This window comes from Artibeus jamaicensis, unplaced genomic scaffold (genome assembly GCF_021234435.1).
Source record: "Artibeus jamaicensis isolate MK-2021 breed Jamaican fruit bat unplaced genomic scaffold, CSHL_Jam_final contig_787, whole genome shotgun sequence".
Classification (NCBI taxonomy): Eukaryota; Metazoa; Chordata; class Mammalia; order Chiroptera; family Phyllostomidae; genus Artibeus; species Artibeus jamaicensis.
The window spans coordinates 5,914,818-5,937,987 of NW_026521972.1; the positions used below are offsets into that span (position 1 = coordinate 5,914,818).

Consider the following 23,170-nt stretch of genomic DNA (forward strand, 5'->3'; position numbering starts at 1 on the left):
TCTTCTCTCTAAAAAATAAATAAAACCTTTTAAAAGTATCTTAATTCCTTTTACTTTTAGTAAACTAAAATGATCAGATTCATCTAAGTTCTGAATATTGGACTTGAGTCTCACCATGCCCTTCCCTTCTATCCAGGTTACCTCCCATCTCTTATTATAGTTTTGTTGCTAATAATAATATCTTTCAAAAGCATCATATTTATGCCACATGGGCAGTGGCAGCAGGAAAATCTGGGTGTCTTAACCTTGGCAAAAGGTAAAGGCAGGTAGAAAAACACCTCCCCTGGGCATTTGAACCACTAGGCAGTATCATGCAGGTCTGAAGTGTGAATTCATATTAGAAGTGTAGACAAAGAATGTAATGTACGGGGGTCTCGGGTTAGTGGTGCCCCCAGGGAACAGTGTAAACCCACATCCTGCCTGGAGGAATCGATTTCCATCCAGACCCATAGCCATTTTAAGAAGGCAATGCTTGTAGGCTTTGTGTCAATGCCGAAGAAGACGAACTGGGACAGAAAAATGTGCATCTGTCACAATACACACATAGACAGAATACTATGTATACTCTGTATCCTGTAACTGTCCACTGCTGCCTCACAGAAAGCCTTTTTTTCTGAATCGGAATCGGGTGCTCAGAACTTATTTGACATTGTTAGCCCACAGAGTCTACAGGATTTCCATGCATATAATAAAAATTTTGCTTCTTATGTTCCAACCATTATAGCTTTTATTTATTTTATTTTATTATCCTTACTCTTTGTTTCCTTGGCCTGCAGAAGACTATAAATTCAGAGCGTTAATGCCCAGGAGGTGTGGGCCTGAGATGCTGACTTCTGTAGGGAGATGCTTTCCCCAGCTCAGACGCCAGGTTGAAGCAGGTGAAATCTGCTTGTCTCCCTTTGCTGGTGGACACATCGTTTTTCTGGTCCACCTTTCCACTGAGGAAAACTGGAAAGAATCCCAAGTTCAAAACTTCATTCTGCATCTGCTGAAGCATCAACTAACCAGAAAGGACTTTCTGAATAATCTCTCTGCATACAAACCTCTATGACTCTAAAAGGTATTTTATTTCCCAATAACATTTACCCCAACTGGTACATTAGGCATTTTGTTTTTTGTGGTTGTCTGTACCCTTCCTTTGCCCCATGAGAATTTAAGCTCGAGAAGAGGAGAGGCTCTATCTGACTGGATGTTTGCCTGGTCACTAAGGAAGATGGCTCAGGTTAGTAATCAGACATATTTGAAGGGAAAAGCAGAAACCTTAGCAAAAAAATCAAGATAGGTCTTTCCTTCGGACTAGTGCACATCATCGTCACAAATAATTCTCAGAGGGCATCTCTGTGGGGTAAAATGTATCACGTGAACGAGAGTACTCCAAACACATCTGCACAGTTTACAGAATAATGATATAGTGAAGGGCCATGTAACCACCGCTGAGGTCAGGAAACAGACCATTGCTGGGACCACAGACCCCGGAGGCCTGTCCCACTCGGAACCCACTGCCCCTCATCTCCTCAGGGGGATTGTTCTTCTGACTCACAGACTTTACTGGATTTTCTTTCTGGCTTTACCAAACAATTACAATCTTCCAATCAATACAGTTTAGTTTTTCATATTTTCAATATATATATTCCTAACTGAAAATACTATATCAGACATTATTTTAAGTAAATTCTGCTGCTGCTCAGAAATCAATGACTCTAATACTATAAATTTCAATAAATTACCATTTTGTACTGTAAGAAATCTATTAAAAGGGACCAGTTGCAAGAAAATCATTGAACAACACAGTAAAAATATGCTGAGCTTTTGTGCAAATGGGCTTTTTAGTTATATTTTTGTCTTCCAAATCATGGAGCATAACTACTGACCAGGGGCTGGGCAGTAGGGGAGGTGAACCACAGATTAAACTGTCCCCATAGATCTTACACTAAATACTCACTCATCCTTAGAGAATCAAGGATGGTCTACGTCAATTACATCAAATAAATGAATAACAATTTACTTTGTGGAAAAAAATTATCATCAGGGATATAAAATACGTTTCAGCCCTAAGAAACTATTTTATGTCACTACCTACCTATGAGACTAGAAAATGCTTTGAATTAGCAAATAGAAGAAAAGACTCATAGATACAGAGAGTGGATGGTTGGTTGTCTGATCAGTGGCGGGGGCGGGTGTTGGGGGCTGGATGAACAAGGTGAAGAGATTAAGAAGTACCAATCGGTAGTTACAGGACAGTCAAAGGGATGTAAATTACAGCATAGAGAATAAAGTCAGTAATACTGTAATAACTACATGTGGGGCCAGCTGTTTACTTGAAATATCAGCGGCAGGAGCTGGGGGGAGGGTGGGCAGGGGGCACCTTGTAAAGTATACAATTGTCTAACCACCTTGCTGTACACCTGAAACGAATACAGAATAACATTATTGAATGTAAACTGTAATTCAACAATTGAAAATGGTTAAAAAACAAGTACACAACATTAACCAAAAAAGGAGCACAACTAGAACTACTACTTCTCTGGAATATTAGGTATGCTGTAACATGGGTGAAGCTATTTCAAGACACACATATATTTGAGAAAACCCTTATAATCAACACTGTCAACCCGAAGGGCAGGCAAGATGACACAGAGTTTAACATTTCTCTCAACTTAAAAAAGGAGATTCAAACCTTTCCAGCTCTTTCTTCTGTCCTCCAAATGCGATCACAGTTCGAATGGCCCCTAAGACCTCCTCTGCTACTGCTCCAGCTTTTGCATATGCACAGAGTTCTTTGTTAGTAAACGTAGAGAGTACCTGTTCAAAAATGCAATTTCAGATCATGTAAATTACTAACAGGTTAACTTTACCACTTGTAAAAATAAATACATGCACATGCTGCTTGAATATGTGAATATACGCATAAAACAAAATCTTTTACTTGTGTTTGGTCACGATGTTCTAATTTTTAGTACATACATATTCACTCTGTAATCCACCGAGCTCATATATAATAAATTCAATTAAAATTTTTATTTTCTCAGGTTCTGGCTGGTGTAGCTCAGTGGATTGAGAACAGGCCTGCGAAGCAGAGTATCGCAGTTCGATTCCCAGTCAGGGCACATGCCTGGGTTGCAGGCCAGTTCCCAGCAGGGGACGCATGAGAGGCAACCATACATTGATATTTCTCTCCCACTCTTTCTCCTTCCCTTCCCCTCTCTCAAAAAATAAATAAATAAAATATTTAAAAATTTTTTTATTTTCTCACTAAATGCTTTGTACTAGGAATGTGGGGTGATCTTCTACACAAAAGAAGGCATGTACTATAGTTATAAACAAATGCAGGAGAAGGAGGCATTACTAGATCAAGGAAACAGAGCAACTGCTAATAGCACTCTGGGTCAGAAGTGCCCGCGTGGAGGCCAGCAGAATGCTGAGAACCAAAAGCACTGTGTGGTGACGGAACTTCAAGAAAGTTTTGCAGGCCAGGGGAAGCTGGCTCTTCTGAGCAAAACAACACATGCAGCCACCAGGGAGGGCTTTGTTTCATGAATGTTCTTTGATCCTTCTGTTTGGTTCCTGAGCATTTACTCTGTAGAACAAAACAGTACTGGGTACTTTATATACACAGGATCTCATTTATTCTTCTCGACTGCACAGTGAAGTAGGTACTATTTTCCCCACTTTACATGTGAGGAAATGGAAGGATGAAGAGGTTACAACATTTTATAAATAAATGAAATATCCAGGGTTCAAGCCTAGCTCCCTATGACTTTGGCACCTGAATGAACAGCCACTGGAGTGCTTCTCTCTCTGAAATCAGCCAAAGACATGTGAACTGAGGTCCCAGAGGGCCTGTTACAAAAATGGAATCAATTGGAATGGGCAAAGAACTAAGGTTATTATTTATACACCCGGAATGCTTAAGTAGTCAACCTAACTAAAAATTACACACCAGCTAAGAACAAAATAAGTAGAAACAGAGGCACAGACACATGGAACAGACTGACAGCTGTCAGAGGGGAAGGAGGGGGGGAGGACTAGGTGACACAAGGTAAAGGCATCAGCCAAGGACCGTACACCCGTGACTCACACACACAGACAGCAGTGTGGCGATGGCCGGGGGGAGGACGGCAGGGGCTGGGTGGGGCTGCGTAAAGTGGGGGGAAATGAGGCATCTGTCTGCAATAGTGCCAACAGTAAAAATAAAGAAAAAAATTAAAACATAAAAGGTAATATACCATACAGAGTGGGCAAAATTAGGTTTAGAGAAGAAGGCAGATAGTACAATAATTAATAATAATACAAGAATAACAGACAACTGTAATTGGACAATAAAATAATTTTTAAAATAAAAAAATAATACAAGAATAAACCTTGTATTTCATCTACTTGCAACTGTGGGCCTACTTTTGCTCACCCTGTACGTCATTCTAGGACTTGCTTCTTAAGAAATAATAATAAAATTAAAAGATTACACACCAGCAATTCATAATATAATACTCATTAACAGTATTATACCATTTCATAAACAATTTCAAACTAATATATTCAGAAGCAATTTTTTTACCACTTGGAGAGTTTGACCTTCATCTTAGTTCCATTTTTCCACTTCTCAATGTAGGTTTTAGATTTGAGATAATTTGTACATTTTTTTATATACATATAACTGTTGATTCCCATGCGGTAAGAAACAAGTCAATGAGATCCCATACACCCTTCATGTAGTGTTCCCAAGAGAAATACCGGGACCATTTCAGAACACTCTCCCAACTAGGAACTTAACACTGATAAAATTCATCAATGTTACTCACATTTACCAGTTTTATATGCACAGGTGTGTGTATTTAGATCTACGCAATGTTATGACCTGTGTAGAGTCGTGTACCTGTAGTCACGACACAGAACAATTTCACCACGAGGAGCCCTTATGCTAGTTTCTACAACCACAGCTGCCTCGTGCCCTACCCCTTCGCTCTCCTCCCCTCCCTGGCACTTCAACCTCAGGAAACCTCTGATGTGTTTGTTCTCTGTCTGTAATTCTGTCATTCCAAGAATGTTATATAAATGGAAGCACATGATGGGTCACCTTTTCGGATTGGCTTTTTTTACACTCAAGAATAACCTGGAGATTCCTCTAGGTCATCAAGTGTATCAAGAAGAGGAGGGTCTAGGGGCATGAACGGTGATAGGAGACTTGACTTGGGGCAGTGAACACACAATACAGTGCACAGATGATGTGCCGTGGAACTGCGTGCTTCAAAACTGTATGATTTTGTTAACCAGCGTTACCCCAATAAATTCAATGAAAAGGAAAGATAAATAAAATAAGCAACAGGATGAGGTATAAAACATATAACGTATAGAAAATATAAATATATACACATTAAACAGGTAAAAAATTAAATTAAATTAAAAAAATAAAAACTCAAAAACAAAGAGTTGTTTCCATTGTACTGGTGGGTGGTCCTCCGCATAACCACGTGCCACTTTGTTTCAACGTTCCATTGTCCAGGGACAGCCTGGTGGTGTTGGGTCCACACTTCCAGCCAAGACTCCACTCTCTTTCTCCTCCTCTTTTGGGATTCAATGGCAACAAATACTACTGTCTTCTGGATCTTTTGTTATTGTCCCACAGGTCCCTGAGTCTTTGCATTCTCTCCACATGTCAGAACGGACGAATTCTATTGTTCCATCTCCAGATATGCTGATCCTATCCTCTCATCTCCACTCATGAGACAGAGTCATCCACTGCGACTTTTATTTCTGCTGTTGTAGCCTTCAGTTCTCTAATTTCATTTTGTTCTCTTTTTATGACTATTTCATTGCTAATAGTTTCTATATTTTCTTTTGCTTCAAGAGAACTTGTAATGGCTTAGTGAAGCATTTTTATGATAGCTATTTTAAAATTTGTGTCAAATCATTCTCACATCTGATTTATACCAATATTGGTGTCAGCTAATTCGGTCCCCCCCCATTGAAGTTGTGGTTTTCTTGGTTCTTGATGTGACAGGTAGCTTTCTTATTGGATCCTGGACATTTTGTCTATTATGTTAGGAGACTCTGAGTCCTATTTAAACCTTTACTTTAGCAAGCAGTTACTCTCTTTGGGTTTAGCATGCAATTTTTGGCCTACTTTTTTTTTTAAAAGAACTTTCAATTACAGTTCACATTCAACATTATTTTGTATTAGTTTTAGCCTCCTTTTGTGAGCTGTGGTTCTAGTGGCAGTTTAATATTCGGAGGCATTGTGGTACTATTTTGGTCGGAGCAGTTACCTGGAGCTGCTGGGGTTCCTACTGGCCTCTGCTTCGGCTACCTAAGAAAGTAGCAGTGGTTTCTCAAGGTCAGCCACTGGGGATGTCTTTCTGGGGGCAGAGACCGTGCTTTCTCCTTCCTGTGACCTCTAGCTGCTCCAGTCTCTGGGAGGTGGCAAGAGAGCCACCAGCACACGTGTAAAAGGCTTTCTGGACCAGAGGGCTTGCTGGGACTGCGTGCCCTTCCATTCTGCCATCTTGCCCTGGCGCCTCTGGGTTGGGTAGGAGAGCCTCAGGCTCACAGGGGCACAGAAACTTCCCACATGGGACCACATTTCTTCTGAAATGGCTGACAACCAGTACATTTAAGAAATTTGATTGAAATCATATCAAAGTTTATAGCAGAGTGAGGACTTAAGCTTATATCTCCAGTAATAAACCCAGGGCTCCTTTTATTACATGAATAGTACCTGAAGCAAGGCATAACTAATTAACAAAAGATTAATTTACTGTTTTCCTAACTTATCTGAAATGGACATCATACATTTTAAATAGTTTATCAACAAATACTGGTATCAGAGTTGGCCACCTGACTTACTTAATATTCTAATAAATAGAAAAATTGATTAACACAGAAAGTTTTTGCAAACGTTTTGGCCGAATGAAACAAGAGCTGTGACTTAACCACCAAAAACACCATTTAAACCCTGTGTTACTCTGAGCAATAAATTAACAGACACCTCAAAACTTCAGTTTCTTCTTCTGTAAAATGACCTAATAGCTATACTTAGAAAGATAACTCATGTATTTGCCTGACATAGTAGATGCTCAATAAATGGCAGTTACTGTTTGCAATAACAAAATAGCCACCCTACAAAGTAAAATTCTACAACTTCTTAATATTTACAGCCTGATTAATTTCATGTTAGCCTTGGCTTTGACTGGCTCTCCTTTATTTGATATCCTTTCGCCACAAGAATTTGTAGTACCTTTTTTACGTTGTGTTGTATCCAACGGAAATTACATACGAGGCCAATCTCTCCACCACAGCCCACTCTTACGTCAGTAAGTTAAAGGGAATACCACACCCAGCCTTAAGAGAGAGTAAGTTTTACTCTGCCTTTGCGATTGGGAGAGAGAACTGCAGGTTTAGGATTTACATGTAACTGGGACTAGGAAGTATTTTTAAAAATTACTTTCATGCCAATGGATTTAATATATATAAATACAGAACCATTTACAATGATGACAAAACTGTAACAATGATTTATGAATTAAGCAAAATCTCCAAAACCAAAAATACCAAAACCAGTAATAAGGTTAATTGAATGGGACAAATGTGTCGTTCACTGAACTTGAATCTGTTTGCTCTGTGTATATGGAATTGTCAACTAGAGAACACAGCTCTTTAAGAGTTGAGCATGCCTTTTTTAAGAAGGCAGAGGATAAGCCCTGGCTGCTGTGACTCAGTGGGTTAAGTACCAGCCTGTGAAGCAAAAGGTCATGGGTTCGATTCCCAGTTGGAGCATATGCCTGGGTTGCCGGCCAGGTCCCCACTAGGGGCATGTGAGAGGCAACCACACATTGATGTTTCTCTCCCTCTCTTTTTCCTTCCCTTCCCCTCTCTCTAAAATTAAATAAATAAAATCTTTAAAAAATAAAAAAAGGCAGGGGATGAGATCTGAGAGCTATTCCTTTCTTTTTCATTTCATTCCCAAATAAGCCCTTGGCCAGGACAGCACAGAGTCCTGGCAAGGGCAGAACTCAGTGAAGTGGCATCTGCTTGCTCCCCCTGAATCTGAACAGAAGATTTAGAAACAAGTACCAAGCGCAGAGTCAGCATCACCATTTGGTAAAGGCAGCCTTCCACAGGTGGGGTTGGGTGGGAAGAGCTGAGAGTCTGGGTTCACAGGCTTTACCTACCTTTGCCCAGAGGGCAGCGGACAGGCCAAGCACAGGACTGATGGCCAAAATCACAAGGGTTAGCTTCCAACCACGTGTGAATCCCACTATAAAGCCGGTGAAAAATGTTGCCGTTAACTGAAAGAACATTCCAATTTTGTCACCAATTCCATCATTAATTTTGGAGACATCACTAAAAGAACAGATAATGTTAGAGATAAATGTCAGAACTATGAACACACCACTTTTTTCCTCAATCCAGTTGGTTTTTTTGTGTTTGTTTGTTTGTCTGAGTATAGGGTAAATTAGTTTATATCTAGGATCTTGCCCAGCTATACCGCCAGAAAGTCTCACATTTGCTCTATTCCACACCCTCAGATGGGGTTTATTTATTTATTTATTTTTGGTCATTTAGTGCTACTCATGCAGGTCCCCTCATGTCCTGCCTCATGTAACGGGAACAAAAAGATGTATAAGACATGGTCACTGCTCAGAAGGAATTTAGTCTCCTAATTACTTCCAAGTGATGTATTAAGCTGTAACAGATCTCTTACCATCTCTTCATCTTCATAAGAATAAGAACCACCCTGGCCAGGTCTGATCCCAGGTCAGGGTCACATATGGGAGGCAACCAATCAACATTTGTTTTTCTCTCTCTCTCCCTCCTCCCTTTCCCTCCCTCCCCCTGCTTCCTTTCCTCCCACTCTAAAATCAATTTTACAAAAAGGTATGCCCTTGAGCAAGGATTACCAAGAATAAGAACCACATCTGAGTTCAACATAAAACTAGGTACTTACTCTACAAGCCGAGTGTTAAGCTCCCCAGAATCATGCATGTCAAACCAGCCTATCTCCTGTCGCATTATAGCATGAAAAAACTGTCTTCTGATTTTATGTATTTGTCTTCCAGCTGCCAAGCACCAGAATGAAACCTGAATGTAAGCAGCAACAAGCACACCAGCACCAATTGCAGAGTAATACCAGGCATACCTGAAAAACAACAAAAATTCAGCACATGCTCTGTTTCTTAGCTAATGCATCTTTCCCAAACAGACCACTCATTTTTGCTTTTTCGGCTATCTGGCTATCTTGCCATCCTTAACAAAAAATAAGGGGCTGTTACGAGCAGAAGTGATGGTACACATTTAACTGTGTCTGTGCTGGTGTAGTGTGGGAGGGTTAACAGTGTGCTTTCTGCTTTGGCCCAATTACCTGTTGTGTACTCATAGGCAAGCTGCTTAACCTTTCTAAGTCTCGGTATTCTAACTGGTAAAATGGAGATAGAATAGCAATGCAGTAACGCACATAATACACTTGGGCCAGTCAGTGCCCGGCACACAGTAAGCACTCAGAGGACGCCAGTTGTTGGGAAAGACATCACAGCATCAGGCAAGCTTGGCCACTGTTGTCCTGTCTGCTTGATGAGCACCAGGAGGTATTTTCTGCACATTGGCAAATGCAAAGAAGGGACAGACTTGCCAGAAAGTGGAACCAAGAGACAGAAGTGGTCCCCTGGCCTTTTTGCTATTGATCTAACAGAACTGCGATGCCAAGAGACACGTGAAACTAAAAGTATTTTATATTATCTGCTCAACTGGCCATCATGAGTTATCCTAAAATGCTTAATGAATCAAAGACCAGTCCTGCCAGTTTGAATTCTAACAATAAAAAACCTGAGCATCTTCTAAAATCAGACCCTTGATCACCCAGAAATGTTGAATTTCTGTTTCCTTGCTCTGAGTTTTCCTGTTTAAGAATGCAATTTAACCCTCTTGGGTTTTACTAAGCAATTAATTTTTAAGTTAAAGACAACTATCCTAAAATGAAATATAATGTATCGATGTTCCCATTTTATTCATTATTTGCTCTCTTCAAATAAAAATGTTGTATAAACCACACAAAGGCTTTAAAAATTGGCTATGTAATAATCAGATAGTCTCTGATCTTACTGCTCCCACCTTAGTATTCAACTCAGCAGGAATCCTGGTAAAGACATCGCCCCAGACCTACACCTTGTAATTTACAATGTTTACCAAGGAAGATGTAATTCAATATTAAATTGTACTTAATACATAACTCAATGTTTAATTATTATCCAAGTGTTAATAATCTAGCAAGACATAGCTACAAAGAAATCCTATTTAACAAGTAGAACTCATGCTTTGAGAATCAGCTGATATATTTTTAACCATCAGTTTACATTTACTTAAAATATATTTATGTTTAAGCATTTATAAGGTGGTTAGAGGACAATTTTATCCTCTGCAATATTAAAAAAAGCCTTTTCCTATGAATATCATAGGAAGCACTTGCTTCTCATCTTTCAGAAAATGATCAAGCGTCTCCATTCTCTTTCAAATCTACCAGATCACTTATAAGAAAACATGGAATCATTATCTTCTGATTCACCAACTCATACCTTTGGTCTTGGGTACAAAGTTCAAAACGTGTAAGTCATTAACGAAAGCTTCCCTGGGGTGAGTTAAGGTTTCAGTGACTAATATTTATTCTGGGATGTTTTGTTTCATTGTTTAAAATTACATGCTGTGTTAAAAAAAATCCTGTTGATTGATCTCATTATTGTATCATCACTGAACACATCCAGGAAGCAAACTAATAATAACAAAGCCATTGAAAATGTGATTCTTAATTAATTCCACATTATAAAAGGCCACTTTGAAACCTAATTTCCCTATATATGATATTCTAGATTTACCAACACACACATAAATCGAATCGAGGCTTAACCCTGACTTAAGTACATCTTACATGGCAAATTATTTTCTTAAAAAACTTCTGCATCATATTCTCCTAGAAAACTAACAATGGTATTGTTCCCTTCCAAATTTTAAATCTCTATTATATGCAAGATTTTAAAGATTGCCACCATCAGTCTAGAGACAGAAAAGCTGACAACAGTTAGGAAAATGTCGATTACTTGGTCATGTCTTCCTCCAGCTTGATGAAGACGTCTGAGCCGTTGAACATACCTAGACCGCCCAAAACAAAAGCAAAACAGACATGTACCATTATGTCTCTTTGTTCTCCACTAAAAATAAGCATCTAAAAATGAACCAAATTTGTGTCACTGAACAATGTACACACAAAGAGCTCAAACGGCTTCCGTTTCAATTGTGTGTAAACATTACAGCATCCATTCGAATCCTTCGCTGTGGCCACGTGCAACCAGCCCACCCCCCCACCACTAACTTCAATGAAGTTGATTTGCAAAAAGAAACCCACATGTACTGAGAAGCAGGACTACTGGTCTCCTTGAATTAAAATACTTAATGAAGTATCACTCAGAGAAGACAGAGAAAAGTCTTTTCTAGGGTCTCTGTCCTGACAAATAAACATTAGTGCAGACCTGACATCAAAGCACAGTATTTAAAATCCAACACTGCATTCATTTCTCCAGTTTTTTAAAAAAACATACAGTACAAAGAATAAGGTAATCAATGCTAATGTAGCATTAGTCAGTATTAACATTGTTAGACAGGGCACACTGAAACTTTTAACACCCCTGCTCCACCAACACCCACAGTAACCACTGTTCAATACTGTGCTGTGTCTGTTTCATTTTTTCTTTTCTGTATACATGTATACAAATACATACATACATGCCTATTTTTAAAAATAAAATTACAGCCCATATTTAGTGGCCAATTTTCCATGTCGGGATGTGTCTTTTTATATGTGCATCTGTATTTTTTCAAAATTACATCCATTTTAGTTGTTTCCAATATTTTACTGTTACAAGCAATGCTGTATTAAGTGTACTTATATACATATATATGAATATGTGGTAAATACTATCATACTCAAGATTGATGGATCACTGGAGAGACACACACTTAATCTTGTAATCATCTAAAATGTTACGTTAGAATGTAACTGACGTGAGAGGGCCTAGTTCCGATGAGTCTGATTCTGACAGGTGTGGGGAAGGGGAGAAAAACTTCCGGCAAAGAGAACCACAGGAGCAAAAGTCCACGGCAAGTCTGAAGAATGAGTGAGCCAATTCAGCCGGGGTGCGGGTTGCGTGGTGAGGGTGAGGATCAGAAGAGGTGAGTATGTAGCTGGAAAGATAATTCAGGCCTCACGGGTATGATGTGTAAAAACCAGCAGCCAGTGGTTTGAGTCTCGGATGACTTACCTGCCAGTAAAGTATAAGATTAACTAAAACCGGCAGAGACCGAGACTTGAGCTACTGTGATTAACAGGAATTGCATTGAATCTGTGTATTTCTTTCGGTAGTAAGGTCATTTAAACAATATTAATTCTTTCGATCCATGAGCAAATTAGATCCTTCTATTTATTTGCATTTTCTTCAATGTCTTACAGTTTTCAGAATACAGGTGTCTTTGACCTCTTTGTAAACTCCACCCTTTTAGACTAAAATACAATATTTTCCACATACTGAGAAAAGATGCAACAGAGCTGCTAACAGCTTTCTTCCTCCAAGCCTTAATTCATTCTGCTCTCTCTACCTGGAGCACCTTTATGGTTTTTCTTCTGGAAAAAGACTCCTCCTTCCACAAATAGGAGGTTCAATATTACCTCCTCTCAAATGGCTTACCTCTAGCAAAGGGACTAACCTTATCACAGAATTCCATCATAATTGACACAGGATTCAATGTACCAAGTCAGTACTAGAATGGAAGTAGGATGGCTTGTATCTGGCTCCTCCCCGGACTCCCCCTGGTGTGAGTTCTGAGAGAAGTGACTGTCTTGGCTTCTTTGCATCCTCAGTGCACAGCCTGCTCTCTCCACTGCCACCTAGTCTGTCCCAAAGTCTCACAGGTGCTTTTACAGAGCCACCATACATGTGTACCATATATCAAAATATTCCAACCACTCTCCTCTTTTGCATATATGTGTCTCACAAATTTTAAGACTAAAAAAGGATACAGTAGACCACTCTCTTGCTACCTGGTAAGAAAAGTCTTTTCTAAATCCAAGCAAGACTTCAAAGAAACCTACAACTAAACAGTGCCCATCACACTGACTAAAGACTCCACATCGTTTACGGATCACTTTACATTACATTTTTATCTGACCCAAATACTTCCTTATGTCTAGGAGTTTTAACTCCTGAACACCTAAGAATGGTAGAAATGGAATGTGACATGGATACATTTGTGATTTTCTAATCAGTAGCAAGAGATTTATTATAAAGGTGGGTTTCAAACCATCTTCCACAGTGACTTTGTCCTAGGAATTGTTCTGAACAGAGGGGGTAAAACCTAATGTTTTTCTCATCTCATTGGATTTTTGACTTTCAGGCTCCAAACCTCCTATGAAACGGTACCACTGCTGAACTACCTAAAATAGTTTTTCCCAGGAAATTTTTTTCTCCCTTATGCGTTTCTACCCATTTGAGAAGCTGTAATAAACATGCAAACCAATAAATTAACAAGATGATAGTAAAAAGATAAGAGTAATAACTCTTAGTGGGTAAATCAAGCACCAGGCTACAGTGACTTTGGGGTAGGTTGGGAACAAAAAGTCATTCTGAAGGAGAAAGGACTGATTCGAGAGAGGCAAGCAGGTTCTTCAAGCAGGTTCTCCGTGGCAAGGAGGAAGAAGGGAGTGGGGGCGGTCTGCACTGAGTAGGTGTTAAACAATGAGATTGACAGGAATCGGGGGCAGATCCTGTGGGCCACACAGGCCAAGGGAAGGAGTCTGTATTGATTCCATACTACAGAATGTGCCCTGTATTTTTTAATGCTCAGTGGGACAGCATGTGGAGCATTGCGTACAGGTGGGTAAGAGTGAGCGCTGAGTCAGGAAATTTAGAGTGGTGGAGCCAAGATGTGAAGCTGGCCCTAGGTGCAGGCTGTAGCCGGGTACAGTGTGCAGTGTAGCAGGTACGTGTGCTGGGCTGGTGAGGAGTGAGCTGGACACTGCCCCGGGGCAGGAGAGCACACTCCCAGTGACCACTCCCCCTCTCGCTTTCAGCCAGGGGTGATTCCCTACCTGCTATTTTACCTGGTGAGCCTCCGTGACTAATTTATTTTTAGCTGAAAAGGCATTCCCTCAAGAGCAACCAAAAAAACAAAAACAAAACAAAACCTATATGATACTAATTCTAGAAAAATCAGTCATAGTTTTAAGTTTTAACTCAAATTAAAAAAATAAACTGCCACAGTAAAAAAATACACTTGGAAGCGCGAGTATATTGCCATTATTTGGTACTGAATTTTCCAGAAATCGCCACGATTTTTTTTTTTTAATGAATGGTCAGCTGCAGAGGAAAGCCTTGACCAAGTAAAAACAAAACGTCCAACGTGGACATTTTTAGAAAGTATGTACTGACAGCTGAAATATTAGCTAGCGTTCTAGTTTGGAGCCTACTCATAATGCTGGCCTTGAGGACACGGATGGCAGTGTCTTCTCTGTTTACAACACCAAAGTCTTAATATACACATTCAAAAGCTGCACTTGATCTACGTGCTCATAGTTTAACTAGCAAAATATAGTTGCTATTTTTGAGAACTGACATTTTACAAATAGTTTTCTTGTTCCTCATAGCAGTTTTAGGCCAGCGAGGGAAGAAATTATAATAATAAACATAAAAATAAGTTATATTATTGTTACTGTATCCCTTTTAATCTGAATTATTGACTCCTATTAAAATTTGGGTGTCTCATTTTCTCCCCTCCTCCGCCCACAGTCTAGTAGGAGGCTGAAGAGAAACAACCATAATACAGTTATGGAGGAAGAGAAAGGCCATAACCTGAATCACCAGGGTGAAAAAAATAACCAAGAACCTATACAAAGAAGGTCTCTGACTGCTAACCACTACGAGACTCGGCAAATTTCCCCAGGTCCTTCAGTTTCTGGATTAGCATGTTATCGTCAGACTATCCTTTCTGGGATCCTCCATTTCTTCAGTGTGTAGACTTGGGGCCTGCCTGAGTTGATTCAAATGCTAACTAACTGCTAACTCTGTGACCTCAGGCAACTTAAACTTACTCGACCATCTGAACCCAATTTCCTCATCCTTAAAGTGTAGATACTGTTGCCATCCTCACGTGCACAAAAGGAATAAAGGCGTTAATACGCGTAAAGCACTGAGCACAGTGCTCAGCCTGAGTTTAATGCTCAGTGGATGTTGGCCTCAGTCATTGTTAACTGAGCTTTTCCTCAAGGCTCCCCAATTCTTCCTACTTTTCTGTGTATCTCATCCCAGGAGATTTAGTATCCCTTCAAAGCAAATTTTGCCAAGTCTCTAGTCCTAATTTTTACACCCAGATTCACTCTCATTTCTTTAACTGCCTGAATGTCATCTATACTTGCATCCAACCTGTCACCTTCAACACAAAATGTCTGAAATCACAACCACCTTCATCTTGGCTCATTTCCAAGATATTGGACAGTCTCCTAAGAAAGATGAGAATCCTACGGAAGTTCGGCAATGGTCAGTCTTTGTTCACACAAACTCATCCCTAGGCCCAAGTCATGGGAGATTTTAAGGCAAAGGCAAACACTGGCAACAAGGTGGAGAGAGCGGGAGTCGGGTATCACAAAATCAGGTCCACGGCAAAGAAGAGGAAGACAAAGGCTGGTGTCCGACAACCAGGGGGAGAAGGCAGTGCTAAGGAGGGGTCTAGTGCACAGAGGCAAGGGTCTGCTCTCAAAGAGTTCAGGGCAGTCTCGTTAAACCCCATGGTTAGCTTAACACTCTCAGGCTTTCAAGAGCCTTAGTAAATCCAAATCTCCTTAAGGAAGGAATACTTCTTGTCCAACAAGAAGGCTCTGGTACCTAAACTACCCTCATGGAAACATGATGACGTTCCACCTGGGGAAGGTGAAGAAGAAAAAAGGTCTGAGAGGGTCTGGAGCCTTGGCAGTTCAGTAGGCTGGTTCTCCCTCCAGAAGCATCAGAGAATTCATCTGCCCTCCTCTCTAGGACCAGCATCGAAACCTTTGATGCTATCCTCCCCTTTGGTGAATGGCATAAAAGAAAGGTGCCAATTCAAAGGTGGCAGAACTCTTTTGGCAGGTCCCTTTAAACATCAGGAAGGATTTTACACAGCTCAAACATACAATGAAATTTTTTGGCTTAACTCATTACCTGCATTCACAGTATTGAAGTAGTCTTGCCTTAGGGTAAATAATATGCTCCTCATGATCACAAAGAAGGGGGCCTTAGGATCCACAGACAGGTATGAAAGGTATAAACACCCCAAACTGTTATGAATATTTATGTGCTTCTTTCTGGGGAGAGGATTCATGGCATCCATCACAGACAAAGGCTGAAGGGCCATTGTGAAAGCTATATGGTATCACTGTATTCACAGGTGTATTTTCAAACAGGCATTTTAAACATTTTTACCACATGAGTACACTCCAGGTTTTAAGTCTTTGGGGAGCTTAGTTTAAATCAATACATCCTCAAGCAAAGTTGACACGGAAACTCAGGAGCCAGCCCGTCCTCAATCAGGAGTGAGGTGTGTATAGGTTGACACCCAAAATGTTCTGACAGCCCGTTTGCTTTCCCATTCTCCTGGAGGACGGCATTAGACCTCCCTTCTTCATCAGCCAAATGTCTTGCTTCCTACTGGACTCAGCAAAGTAAAGTAGTCAAAGGGCAGCATTCACAAATTCTCACCTCCCCTTCTACCCACTTTTGGGCACTGGTGCAAATACTCTCCGTCTTCCTACCTGTCATTGTAGATGAACAACCCATGCGCCTACCTAAAGCGAGTATTTCTTCTTGAGCATTCAACCCCATTCTCTCATGGAGAACACTGAAGCAAGCAAATCTCTTCCCACTCTCTCAAAACATTACCTTCTCCTCTCTTAGGATCCTTTTCATTAGCGTACAAACAAGCTATTATTTCTCCCACCCTAAATACAGACGTGTGCACAAGCACACGCACCCCTTCCCTTGGCCCCATTTCTCCATGTCGGCATCTGTTTCCAAAGAGCCCAACTTGTGACATGTCCAAAATTAAACTTCTGATATTAGCTACCCACCTACCCTACCTTCCCCCTTGTGCATCTTACTTGATGGTTAACTGCGTCCAGTTTATCAGGCTAGAAACTCCAGAAACATCCTGGACTCCTGTCTCTTACACCCATGTCCAATACGGCAGAGAGTTCCACTGGTTCCTAAATACCATTCAAGGTCCAGATTAGGTTGCTATACCTCTTTCTGAAATGTCCTGGGATATTTCTGACTTCATAGAGCTCTCTCTTTTTCAACATATCTCTGCCAGCACTTCCATTGTACATTCTAATGCTCGTCAATATTATCTTATCAAACTTATTAAAAATGTGAACTATAGCTCAGACCCCTCCACACACTAAACACACTAGCGCATATTTAGCAATATCACTCTAAGTGATTGATTTTTCTTCAGGCTTTCACTAAAATCGGTACCACCAGCAATACTTACTTTGATTGGTTATGTTGGCAAAAGTAATGTTTTTGAACTTTTCTGCATTTGCAAAGCTATCCGTCATGTCTCCGAAGATCAGCATGGTGAGGGGGAGCCCAGCTCCATGGATGATGGCGGCTACGGTTCCCAGCACCATGTACAGCCTATCAAGCCAATTTGAATAGCGAAACTAAAAAAAGAGAGAGAGAGAGAGAGAGAAAGGAAGAGAACAGGAACAATTAGCACAGTTTCAAGGATGGTTTGCATTATCTTCCATATATACCCCAAATCCAACCATTTTTCAGATTACTACTGTTACCATGCTGGTCCAAGCCAAACTACGGCAATAACCTAATTAAAAATGGGTGCCCGATTCTTCTTATTGAATTCATCATGTCTTGTTCATATTGAATTCATCATGTCTACTTTTCTTCTGCATTAAGTTTGACGAGAGGAATGGAATATTCCCCTGAGAAACTGTAAAAGTCTTTAATGGTACAGAAATAGAAGTATAGTATCTGTTGCTCTGATTTCCAAGAATAGAAGCCACTTTTCACTTCAAGATGTTTTAGTCAAGAAAAATCTTGATTGCCAAAGGTCTCTCTGAGGACCCCACTGAGCAAACATACTTTGTTGCTCTAAGAAATTGGCTCAGGTCACAGATCAGCTGCATAATAGCATCAGCATAAATGTAAAATTATTTTAATGTAATTCGGCCTCAATAGTGAGGAGGAAAATAATGAATTAAGATGCGTGCTTGTTGCTCTGGCTAGGTGTCTCAGTTGGTTGGAACGTCATCCCGTAAACCAAGACACTGTGGGTTTGGTCCCTGGTCAGGGCCCATATGGGAGGCAACGTGGATGTTTCTCTCTCATGTCAATGTTCCTCCCTCCCTCCCTCCCCTTTCCCCTCTCTCTCTAAAATCAAGAAACATATGCTCAGGTGAGAATTTAAAAAAGTAAAACAAAGAAAAAGATACACACTTATCAAAAAAATAGATCTCTTGAGAATACAGAACTGGGCCTTAACGACTGACAGTCCAGACCCGCACAATCTCTTTCACTGTAGGCCAGTCCCAAGAAGAAAATACTTCTCTGGATCTAATGAGGGCAACTGGCTTGGGCTGTTGGAAAGGCCCACTCAGGGAACAATGGCTATTTCGCCTGTACAATTTAAGGAACTAGGTAAGGACTGAAAAACCAAATGAAAGAAAACAAAACAGAAACAGGATGAAGCCAGCTCCAGCTGTGGGTGTTTACAGGGGTGGTTGTGTGGACCGAAGATGCAGTTACAGTCAGCAGATCTTTAAGGAGGAAACTGGGTAAAAAGTCAGAGGTCTGGGCAGGTCACATAAACCAAAAGGAAGATTAAGATCAAAACAAGAGGCACGGCAGAAGAAAGCAAAATTTTAGAACTAACCTACACTCCACAAAGAGAGAGAAACCAATCAAGTTAGTTCAAAAGGAACTTACGGAAGCAAGGAGTGGGAGTAAGTGTTGAGGTGACAGGTGGAGAAATCAACAGAATAGTTTTTGAAGGTCCATCATGTAGAGAAGGAAAAGTGAAGCTGAGTTATAAGTAACTCAGTAAATAAGTAACTCAAAATAAGTAAAAATTGGAGTCTAGAGTAAGAAAATCAAATATATACTTAGGTATTCACATTCAAAATTTTTCTTGCTCTTAAGATGTAACCAAGTAAGGTTCAGTTTGGGTTAATGACATATACTTACATAATTTAGAAACACTGTCCACTTTACAAATTATGACCTTTATGAGAAATTGTTTGGGGCACTTTTTCATATTTCATTGAACCCCCAGCTACATTTTATCATTAATTTGTCTTGACTGAGCGCTCACCTGCCTCTAACACACACACACACACACACACACACACACACTCAGACACACGAAGGAAGAGATGGACAGAGACCATTTATCTTCTCTCAGATACTTCATTAAAGTGGATAAAACATAAAATTCCTCAATAGAGGCCGAGAAAAGAGAGCTGTCATGTAAGGATTTCTTTCATCAACACCCCACAAGACATTTTAACTCCAAGGCTAATCATTGACCAGAATAAACACAAGCAGGCCCAGAAAATGCCTACTCCATGAGATGGATAAAAGCCAGAGGTAAAGGGCAAAGACAGAACTCTTGCCTTCAGTGTTAAACAGAAGGAGGAAGGCAAAGAAAAAGTAAACACAATATATGTTCCACATGATTTAACAGCATAGCGTACAGAACTGAGCAAATGGTCATTCCCTCCTTTGTGGAAAAGCTGCTTTGTTCCAGCTTTGAAAGTTCGGCAAGGGTTTAGAAGCAAGAAGGCAGGCATTCCAGCTGGAAAGAACAGCAAGCAGAGCAGGGCCGACAACAATCTGCTAAGAGAGCACTGTGGTCTCCCAAGCTTGAGGTCTGAGGGTAAAAGCAGCAAGAAAAAGCTGCCCAAGAAGCACCCTTCACTGAGTTAGGGCAAATGAGAAGAGGCAGGATGTTGGGGAAAGGAGGGCAGAGAAACCTCCTTTAGTCCCGTTTGACTGCCCATCCTGGGAGTTTTACCCAGCAAGTATGGCAGAGAGAATTCAGAGACTGAGATGTAGTTTTGTGACACTCCTAAGTGTATGTAACAGAAGACATGGGAGTAGATACTATCATACGGGAGCAGATGAAGACTGAGCAGGATTAAGAATAATTTGTAGCCCGGGCGGGTATGGCTCAGTTGGTTGGAGCATCATCCCACAAGCCAGGAGGTTGGGGGTTCAACTCCCAGGCAGAGGACGGGCCTACACTGCAGGTTCCATCCCCAGGAGGCTCACATACTGAGAGCAGCCAATCGATGCGTCTCAATGTCTCTCTCTCATCTCTCTCTCTCCCCTTCTCCCACACACACACACACACACACACACACACACACACACACACACATACAAAGAATAATTTGTAAATAAATAGAGACAGCATGCTGAATGTCCTTTTGATGATCTTGGGGGAAGAGGAAGGGGAGAGAGGATGGTTACTAAAGGGATTTACAACGTCCAGGGCTATTTCATTGTTACTATATTTATAGGTAAATCATCCAAAGACATGATTGGTGAAAATACAAGAGGGAAACTGAGATGAAGCAATGTTCTAGAGAATAAAGGAAACAATTGTTTCAAAAACCTGAGGCAAGGGATCATCAGTAAACTCTAAAACTGTTACATGAAATGAGATATCCCAGTGTTGGGAACTGCCCTGCCTGGTTTCAGAAGCTGTAACCCCCCCATGGCTAAGGCTGAGTAAAAAGACCTTGGGACCATGAGCCACTAAGGAGACAAAACTTATCCTCGAGTCAGGGGCACAGCCTCTGCCCAGCCCTTTACTTCACACTGCTTGGCCCCAGATAGATGACTATTTAGCCAATGAGGGGTCAGATTCCTCAAGGAAGGGACAACCTAAGATAGCCATGGTCATGAAGGGGCCCTCAAGGAAGGACTTAGGGACTATAGAAAAAGGGGGTGATGGACCCTCACCCCTTGGCTTTGTCATAGCCTGAGTCCTCATTCTGTATGTAAAGAGTCTCCTAATCTCTTGGCTGCCCGCATCCCCCACCTGATTTTAATGCCCCACCTGAAACAATGCTGAAGGCGGGTGTGGCCCTGTGCTGGAATGCGGTTTCCAGGGGCAGTCAGGCCAAAGAAAGAATGCATAAAATCCTGTGAAACTGCTTTGTTAAGAATGCCCTCAATTCAAATTATAAGGGTCCAAGCATAAAATGAGTTTGTTTTCCAAGTTTTATGGTCCTTTGATGTCACTCTATCTGACCCTGACTCAGAATAAGTCCTCAGAGTTCTTGGAATATTATCTATTGTTTGACAATTACTGCCTGACAATGATTGATGAGCTTTACATATATATGCCCTGTATTCCTATGCAAGTTAAACCCAATAAAAGCCCACTGAGGAACAGGTTTCTGGTCCTTCTCCTCTGAGAGACTGGTCACCATTCCTCCCCAAGCAGATCATGTCTTGGTAGAATTATTCTCATCTGTGGCAGCCCAGGGGAGCTCTGCTGGATGAAGCTCCCCACATCCCATCATCCGTCAAATTCCCTCATGGTTGCAAGGAGGTAGAGCTACTTCTACAATGGAGGGATCCAATCTGTCATCATCTAAACTAAGTGACCAAGCTTAACACCATAAAAAAGCAGAATTCCCTGACATTTGATGTTTTTAGATGTGATGAGACATGAAGTAAATAGCACCCCAGTGCAATTTTCTTAACCAAAACATTTCCCATGAATGTCTTAAAATCTTTAGAACTAACTGTCGGGATGTAACAGATGCAAGGCATGGAAGAACAAGTTAAATGATGCCATAAGGAAGCAATGAAAACAGTCCAGAAGGTGAGACAGCCTGTACAGGACAATGGGTACAGTCTTCTCTACACACTGATGGCATTTAAAAAGAGGAGAAAACTGCCTACGCTCAGGAGACAGTACCCAAATGTCATCACTGACTGGATCCTGTTTTGAACAAATCAATTGTAAGACTTTTGGAGGGATATAATTAGAAAAACTTGCCTATGAACTGAGCATGACATAACTTTAAAGAGTTACGTTTATTTTGTTAAATATGATCACTGTGTTATGTTTTACAAGAAAATGTTTTATAGGAAATTTTAAAGAGGTATAAACTCAGGTAGTTACATATGAAACATCATGAAATCTATAAATTCAGGTGAAACATACAGCAAAATGTTAACAATTATTAGGTATAGATAATGGGTATGTATAAGTCAATTTTACGATTCTGCTTTTGTATATGTTGGGAAATTTCCATAATAAAACTTGGTGAAGGAAGGAGGGTTCTCCAACAGGCAAAGGTATGTATCTCTTCATCCCAAGCAAGAAGGTAATAAGTCAGGAATGAACAAAGACGCAAGCAAGTTTCCAAGAATTTTAAAAATTTGGGACAAAGTTAAGAGAGTTCAGAATGTCCTATTTACTTGTAGCTTGAGGCAAGATTGGTTTCTGGAACGTCAGTTGGGTGGAGGACCCCTGGCCAGGTGGCTCAGTTGGCTGGAGCTCAGCTGGGACTCTGAAAGGTTGCGGGTTTGATCCCTGGTCGGGGCACATATGAGAGGCAACCAATGGACGTTTCTCTCTCACAGCAACATCTCTCTCTCTCTCTTTTTTCTCTCTCTCTCCTCCTTGCTCTCTTTCTAAAATCAATAAACATATCCTCAGGTGAGGATTTAAAAAGAGTGGAGCGAGGATCTGAGGAAGGTGGCAGCACAGTGCTGAGGAGGACAGAGCCTCAGTGGAATGTCCTGGCTCTGTCACTCACAAGGGAGGGGACTTTGGAGGAAAAACAATCTCAACAACCTTCAGCCTCAGTATCTACACATAAAAAACAAGGACAAAGACACAAATAAGTTTCCAAGAATTTTAAAAATTTGGGACAAAGTTAAGAGAGTTCATGCATATACACAGTAAGCCTCACAGTTGTTCTGAGGATAAAAATAAGACTTAATAAAAGAAGCTTTAATTAAACATTTAACATACTAACATACTGTATATAAGTAAATATTGTTATTGGTTTTAGAAATGTAAAAATTAATAAGACTTTGCAGGAGCTTACAATGAAGGAGCAGCTTAA

The 23,170-nt window shown here is 40.6% G+C and overlaps 1 protein-coding gene across 3 annotated transcripts in view; it reads right to left on the bottom strand.

Annotated features, from left to right (window-relative positions):
• ABCB1 (ATP binding cassette subfamily B member 1) overlaps nucleotides 1-23,170 on the bottom strand; it is an 81,567-nt gene that overhangs the window by 45,412 nt on the left and 12,985 nt on the right. For all 3 annotated transcript variants that reach the window (XM_037129260.2, XM_053672792.1, XM_053672793.1), the window contains 5 exons: nucleotides 17,551-17,722; nucleotides 11,082-11,133; nucleotides 8,942-9,133; nucleotides 8,166-8,337; nucleotides 2,678-2,802 (listed from right to left, as the gene is read on the bottom strand). In XM_037129260.2, the coding sequence (XP_036985155.2) occupies nucleotides 2,678-2,802; nucleotides 8,166-8,337; nucleotides 8,942-9,133; nucleotides 11,082-11,133; nucleotides 17,551-17,722 (713 nt within the window). The remainder of the gene's footprint in view (nucleotides 1-2,677; nucleotides 2,803-8,165; nucleotides 8,338-8,941; nucleotides 9,134-11,081; nucleotides 11,134-17,550; nucleotides 17,723-23,170) is intronic.